The 8,465-nt window shown below is 34.9% G+C and overlaps 1 protein-coding gene across 1 annotated transcript; it reads left to right on the top strand.

The window, feature by feature from the left end:
- Window positions 1-4,803: 4,803 nt before the first annotated feature.
- LOC149774501 (sex peptide receptor-related protein 2-like) lies at window positions 4,804-7,353 on the top strand. The gene has a single exon (XM_089945138.1). It carries the CDS (start codon window positions 4,817-4,819, stop codon window positions 6,017-6,019), a length of 1,203 nt encoding a protein of 400 aa, XP_089801264.1. The 5' UTR covers window positions 4,804-4,816; the 3' UTR covers window positions 6,020-7,353.
- The last annotated feature ends 1,112 nt before the right edge of the window (window positions 7,354-8,465 follow it).

The raw sequence follows: 8,465 nt of genomic DNA, 5'->3' as shown, positions 1-8,465 counted from the left end.
ACAAAAACTACTACAATAAGAATATAATAAAGATGACTCCAAAATAGGAATCCGAAGTACGTATGAATCCAAAACAGGAAAGACTTGATTACTCAGTTTTTTTTCTGTATATACATCTTTAAATCTCTATTACGAATATATGTCACAATATCCATCACGTCACAGAACTTCCTACTCAATCTAAAATTTCACAATATCTACTCAGGTGACCTAACTCATCGATTTTCAGAATTTATCATCTAATGAGAAATTGCCCCAAACTTGTCAACAGGTTTAATATATATTTTGAATTTAAATTTTCTACACCTATTTCTAGCTTAATATCTATGAAAATAGAATCTATACCAATGGATAACAATTAACTACGTATTATTTTGTTTATACTAGATTACTATAATATACAATCATGAACAAAAATTGTACACAGCGTGGGCACAGTCCTGTAACAAAGTTGCAAAAATATTGATATATATATATATAAATGATTTATAGCACGCTTTAATGATATATTTCTGTGCAGAACAAATATATTTCTTGGTCTAACAAGTATTCAAATTGGTAGCAACATTCAACTTCATCCTCTACGGTGATAGCAAAATACAGCAGTCACCATCAGCGGATTACATGCATGCTGACTGCTCGTGGAGTGGTTTGATTGCCGAGCTCTTGCCATCTGTTCCAACGTCCAAGAGGTCGGTTCAACAACCCAATTAATATGTACCTGTACATAATTTGAACAAGAGCTGACACGGTTAAACATGCTGTCCGATGTTTATAATATACTTGGCAAATTAACAATAAATGTAATATATGTTGGTATCGTACGTTCTTCAGGGAGAGTGACTCTTATTAGTCAATCCAAAATATGCCGGTGTGCGTGAATGGTATCATCTCATTTCCGTTTGCACACGATTATAACAAAAAGTCATTTAAATTCATATTTTTCCATTTGTTATTGAAAGTCCGCATGATTTGATTGGGACACGCTGGGGACGGGTGAAATAGCTCGTTTTCTGTATTTTCGTCGAAGGCGCCTTGTTTTTCGAGGATATTATCTTGTCTGTGACAGCTACGTATTTGTCACTCTTGTCTAGGATGAGCTTAAATTATTCCTTGGATATCGCGTTGTTTTACATCGCCTTTGTCAGGTGATCGAGGATCATATTGAACTTGGTTTTGGACAGAAAGAGAATCTTGTTTTTATTTTTGGCAGCTTTATGGCCTTCGTATTCCGACTAAAGATTCTACAGGTATCAACAGCCGACGGCAACACAGTAACGCGATTTCTGGGCCAGTTGTGATGCAAAAGCGAAGATTGTTGACAACAGGTCGAAATGTCCTTGTGTTACATCCCCACGCATATGGCTAGATTTTTTGTTTCAGAACTACATTCAAGAAAAATATAATGCTGTTAGTACATTTTCCTTGTGGTAACAGTGGTAATAATTGTTAAATTTCTCCTTATGGTTTTTTGCTCCCCCAGTGGGAACTTTCCCTTTCAGCCAAGAACACGTAGTCATACAAATCCCTTTAACTACTGAGAGAAAGGTTGAGCGGGAGTTGCCACTTTAATATTTCAGGCATGGAACCGCGCATGTTAAACACACGTACTTTAGGAAATGAAACACTTTCTCATATATACAAACGAATGTGTCAGCTGGACACACTGTGAGATCTTCAGATTCGATGATTCAAAGAGCCTCACTTAACGTGCAACTGTTGCAAAATTATTTAAAAGAAGACACATCATTCCGAGAAGCAGAAACTTTCTAACCGGGGTAAAGTATGAAATGCTTTCATAATACGTGCGTTAGAATTATGCCACTGTTTGAGTGTTCTTTGCTAATTAGATGATATATACGTGCTATGAACTATAATAAAATAAATAAGTCGAAACATTATATTGTCATGGGTGGCGAAGTCTCTCTTGACACTATACAAATACTAGATACGATGTTAAATCAACGTGGATTTTCTCCTGAATATGTGTATTTAAAGACGGCTAACGTCCATTTCCCTCTCTTTTATATATTCTATTGTGTCAACACTTTTTGCAGGTTAATCGTATTACTACACCTATAAGTCTCTTACAGTGTACGACAATACACCATTCTCAGAATGTATTCATGTATTCATGTGACCCTGGGTCAACGAGTCCAAAACGAGGCTAAGATAGGCACCAGCTTTATTTTACCTCGCAACCATGATTGCTACAGTTGATACCGGCAACGGAAAAAATCGTGACAATTATTGTTGTGTTCTGTTGTGCAATGGGAATGCTATAATTCACATAGATTTAAGCTTCCACCATATTCCATCAGTGAAGAAGATGTAGCTTCGTAGAAAATGAATTGTTGCAATACGTCATGATGATGAGCCAAATTTTAAGGTAAGAAACTGGATGATTGTTGGTGTGTTTATATTTTCTTGCAACTGAATGATGTAAGAAAGAGAAATCCAAACGCAAGATCGATTCTGTTGATGAAGCAAATGATTGTATGTATGTGTGTTTTATAATGACAGGTTTCTAACAATGTTACCCCTAATCCCATTCCACATAACGGCGTCATCGAAAACTGGGCGTACCTCCAAGCAGCGCATTTATATAGGAAATTATGAATTTACGTAGTAGTAAGTACAGAAAAAGTGAACTTTATTACCTTGTCAAAAAAATAGAAAGTAGAATGTAAATGACCACGATAATGAAAATGATGATAGTACAAGCTGAATGAAATTACGAGAGAGAGAGAGAGAGAGAGAGAGAGAGAGAGAATAAGAATTAATGAAACTGTTGATAAAACATATTGATGTGTGTAAATGTAAGGGAAAACGCACACTTAAATCACACTTAAATAACAGGCCATTGAAATTCTATTATTGTAGTAAGTTAATGTCAGAGAATCCCCCTTAAAAGGGAAGCATATATATATATATATATATATATATATATATATATATATATATATATATATATATGTGTGTGTGTGTGTGTGTGTGTGTGTATGTGTGTGTGTGTGTGTGTGTGTGTGTGATTTTTTCCCTCCATTTTGTTTTCATATTCTGGCATTTTTATTTACTAGTGATATAATTTCAACGGCCTGTGCTGAAATAACTGTTTTTTTTTTACAACTAATTATTGCAATTAACTCATGGTTTATTTTTCCTTTTGTTAGATTGTCACAAATACAGTTGTCTGTTCATGACACTTTAAGCAACAGGTCTATAGATGGACACCCAACAGACGCTGCTTAAAACGAGATGCTATTCCATCAATTTTTACGTGGACAACTGAAGGGAAAGCAAGAAAACCATCTGCAGTGAGACAACCAATTGCAGAGAAGGTGGATAACAACATTTTGGAAGAATTTGAGATTCCATGTTTTGACATTTACAATGAGTCTGATAAGCTGTGTGCTGTAGAGAAAAAGGACACTCAAGATAGGACGTAAATCAACTTACGTTTAAGAGAATGGACATATCCCTCACTGTAATACTTGAATCCTTTTGTCATCTGTTCATTCCCTGAACTGCTGGAGACACCCGTGATGAAATTCTCAAATGTAAAAGAAATATCTGGCAAACGGCTCAAATCGTTACTCGATGTACAGTAGGACGCCATATTTTTTTCTCAATCTTCCTATCTTAGCCTCGTTTTCGCGATACATTAATATTCATGAAGATCTCTATTGGTAATGAATGTTTGCGTGATTTGCTGGCAATTATTTTAATCAACTAATATTTAAAACCAACTTGATATGCATTTAATACTTTTAGTTTTAATTTTGGTGGGTTTATTTTGTTTCTTTATGTAAAGATTTGCTAGAAACGTCAGGGCAAGACTTTATGTCCTTGGACTTCCATCTAAGCCTACACCAACGCACCTCACCATTCAATGACGACATTCCTCGTGACTTCACAAACACTTACACATATAAATCTGTGTGTTAGATTAAGCACCCAAACAAAGAAACATCAATCTAGGTTAGACTTTTAATAATAATATTTCAGACACTTGAAAAGTATTAGTTATCAAGTACATGCCAGTTATCAAGTAAATGCCTGACAATTATCAACGTAAGTACATGTTAACAAAGCAATAGCGATGATGTACATACCAGTCATCAAGTACATACTGATAGCTACTTGTTACTTGTCACATATGAATATTATGATTACCAAATACATACGAACCTACTATTTGCATAGAAACGTATTAATTGTCACGTGCATAGTTGATAGTTATTAGATATACACTATATAAATCTGTTAAATATCACATGCCAAGGTAATCTCTGTCTCTCCTTATATATATATATATATATATATATATATATATATATATATATATATATATATATATATATATATATATATATATATAAAGTTTTACAGGAGACTGCTATGGTTTAGAAAGCAATAACCGATGCACTTAATATCCTTTTTCGTCTTTTTTCAAAATGGTTATGTATTTGTCCAAGTTATAACTATGCAGTTTGTTTTAGGCGGACACACAGATCAAACGACATAACCAATTAAACGTTGTAATGAAGGAACATTATAACAAAGCTATTTGAATACATAATAAATATGTATTTGGCTGGGGAAATTAAAGTCATACATTCTAATAGGGGAAACACTGTATCCAGAAATGTAATAAATGATTATTATCACGCCCATTCGTGAGAAATGGGCTGTCATCGTCTAAATGCTTATTAGAATCATGTACGTTATGGAACGAAATCTAGCTTTGATAGTATAGTACCTACTTAAACTATTTTCAGACTTGGAAAACATTCACACAGCTCAGCGTAGCCAGATGGCACATATAATTAGCAGCTTTGAGATACATGAGGGGTCTGATATGCTTCCAGATAATGACATATACAGGACAAATTCCTCGGATTATTCTACGTTGAATGGTAGCCAAGACAATCAGAATGACAGTTCTGATGATTATGTTGAATTCTTCTACAAATTGCATGATTTTGAAGAGAAGGTATATGTCTACGTCTGGACCTTCCTGGTTATTTTAACGGCTTTTGCAAATGTGCTGACCGTAGCCGTTTTCGTCCGGAAAAGCATGCGAACAACCACCAACCTAATCCTTCTTTTCATTGCAATATCGGACTCACTAACTGGACTTGTGACCTTACCTACGTATATACATGTCTTCACCAGTGGAATGCACGGATGGGTCAGTCTGAATGAGGGCTGGTGTGAGGAATTTATGATCTCTAAGTTTTATATTTCTAAGGCTTTCCACACTGTGTCCATATGGCAGACAGTGTTGCTTGGATTTCAGAGATTTATTTGCGTCTGGTTTCCATTCAAAACAAAATCTTGGCTTACGACTCGCCGAACTTTCATCGCAGTCACCGTCATCACTATCTGTGCGTTCGTCATCCATACTTACCATCTCAATAAGAAGAAAGCAGTCAAAACACAAGGTTTCTGTCAGTGGGCTCTGGAAGTTCCCTGTGTGGAATCTTGCATATTTTTGTGGATAAATTTGCTTCTTGTGAATATATTTCCATGCTTGTTATTACTTGTCCTCACAATCCTAATGATTCAAAAATTGTTTCATCGAGACATTCCAAAAGGGTCCATAAGTGCTGAGAAAAGTCGAGAGAGGGACCATCAAAATAAGAGAGTCTCCATTATTGTTGTCTGCATTGCCATCACCTTTCTGATTCCAGAAATCCCATACGGTATTTTTCTACTGGTGACTGTACTCAAAAGGCATAGCGGTCAAAAAATACTGGCGCTAAGAGAAAATCGTATTTTCCATGTTGTATACGAAATTGCCTTGTTGATAAGTTTCCATGCAAACTTTTGGGTCTATATAATTATGAACAGACATTTCAGGGACGGGTTGAAATCGATGTTCTTAGATAGTATCAGAAAATTGCTACCAAAGCGTACCACCGTCCCCGTTACTACTCTTTCCATGGAAACGAGACAGAGTCAATCCACTAGCACAAAGGGAACGGATGTGAACGAACAATCTACCTTTGTGTAGATCTACATCTTTATTTAGTTAAAAATATATGGGCAAGTCTGTTTTTGAAAACTACAGTAATGTAAACGTTCTTCTGAAAACATCCATGCGCAGGGTTCAATGTCTTATCTTTCTGTAAAATGCTGCTTGACCCTCCAAAATAATTCACATTGGAAAACATTACTTCTAGACATGTGGACGGATGAAAGAGGATATAGAGTTGGCTTCTAACAAGGGATCGAGATATCTTACTGATATTAAAATTTAATCAGATGGATAAATGTGATAACCGCTTGAAATAGTTTGTAAATAGATAACTCCGCAGAGTATGCATTATAAGAATTTTGTGGTCAAGGAAACATATCCACATGAATGAACGTTTAATTTTCTAGTACAACTGGATTGAATGTGGAATATATTTTAATGACTAATACAGGATAAAATGGAAAATGTCGAAAATGCAAAATTCAAACACAAAAAAAATGCCAATTAATATTAAGTTTATGGACTTTTACATGCCGTATAAAATAAATGGAAACATTTAATTAAAAATCGGCAAATATAAGAAATTATTTCATAAACGTAGATGGGTCTGGTTTAGGAAAATCTTAAGATCATGCCTCTGCAAGCAATGAATTATACCTGTCCTTAATTGTTGTAATTAAAAAAATCCGTGCATATGTATGTATGTATGTATGTATGTGTGTGTGTGCGAGCGTGCGAGCGTACGCACCAATGCATGCATGTATGTATGCATGCATGCGTATGCATGTATGTATATATGTCTGTATGTATACTGCACATTTGTGTTTTACAATGTTCACAATGAACAAAACACAAACATTAACATGTATGTATATATGCATAATCTTTTGCGGTAGAATAACTAACTATATTGTACATGAAATCCGCATTATTCAGATATATTTCGTAGAGTATGTTAACACATTATATCCGTTAGTTACTCGAAACAATGAAAATTTATTTTTATTTTATGCTTAAAAGCGTGTTGGAGTGCTAAAGTGTATAGCATAATGAAGTAACTGATCTCTAACGATAATGTCGGATTTTTATCCTTTATTTTGTTGTTTTTTTTGTACATTTGTACATTTGCACAGAAAAATATGAATAATAACATAATTTCTTTACATAATCCGATGAAAAAATAAGCACATTCATTTGAGAAACAAAATGGAAAAAATAAAGTTCGCAGTGGCATTCGAGCTTGCTTCTCTTGCCTTACATATTTCATTCCAATGTATAAAGCGATTGTCATCATGGCAGATGACATTTTGTCATTATAATGTTAACCATGAATATTCAATAAAAAGTGTGAGTTTCTATAGCACATGAATACACGAATATAAATAAATAAATAAATAAATAAATATATATATATATATATATATATATATATATATATATATATATATATATATATATATATATATATATATATATGTGTGTGTGTGTGTGTGTGTGTGTGTGTGTGTGTGTGTTTGTGTGTGTGTTTATTTAGCAACGTTTAGTTCTGACCTTGTACGTAGTAGGTGTGAGGACATAGAGCCTCAAGCATGCATGCCAAGAATTCAAACGGTTTCATAGACTCAAAAAGAATGGCAATGTTAAAATGGAAATGGGGTAAAGGCTTAAGGGGTTTTCACTTCCAGTTTTTGTTGTTAACAAAGAGAGATAAAGAACCACATATAAAACACACAAAAACAGATGGAAATGATTGAGTAATATCTCTCTTTTCTAGAGATGTGGGTGGTCCTCAAAACGGTTTTTTGGGTTTGTTAGCTGAGTTAACATAAGTGGCATCACGCCGGTATTATCTTCTTCCCCAAACAGCGTCTGACAAGTAATCCATACAACAAGAACCTCGTCAGACTTGTCTCTCGCCATAGATTGGTCTCTTTCATATAGCTTTTCTCTGTGATGCGAGTGATCGAACATGATGATCTGACATACATCAGATAATGTCCTGGTTAAATGCATCTCCGAAAAAAGTGTTGATGCCTCTATGCTAGCCGGTGTGTTGTACATCTTGATCGTGTTGAGAACATATGAAATAATGGGACAATGCTATTGTGTGTGTGTGTGTGTGTGTGTGTGTGTTGGTGTACTTGCGACGACCTGATTTGGGATGCGCACCAACATTTCGAGGACATTACTGTATTGTGAGGACTTACCAGTCCTCGAAATGATACTTCGGAAACTGGTTGAGAATGGTCATAAGAGATGAACGTGTTATTGTGAAAGTCCTCACAAAATCGGTAATCGTTTGACAGACAGTTCCACTTCGTGTTTCTAGTACAAACAATTTCCTTTCTTACTATGGTTCTTGATTTGTGTGTAAACGCTTAGTCAATCAGAAGGCGTGTGATTCCTGACTGTTTGTCATCCAGTCAGAACATCATTTCTGTGCAGTATCACTGTAAATTTCGTATACCGATAAATACGACTC

Source organism: Sinohyriopsis cumingii, unplaced genomic scaffold (genome assembly GCF_028554795.1).
Source record: "Sinohyriopsis cumingii isolate HCF-2022 unplaced genomic scaffold, ASM2855479v2 utg000229l, whole genome shotgun sequence".
Taxonomy (NCBI): Eukaryota; Metazoa; Mollusca; class Bivalvia; order Unionida; family Unionidae; genus Sinohyriopsis; species Sinohyriopsis cumingii.
This window is presented reverse-complemented; position numbering and strand designations above follow the sequence as displayed.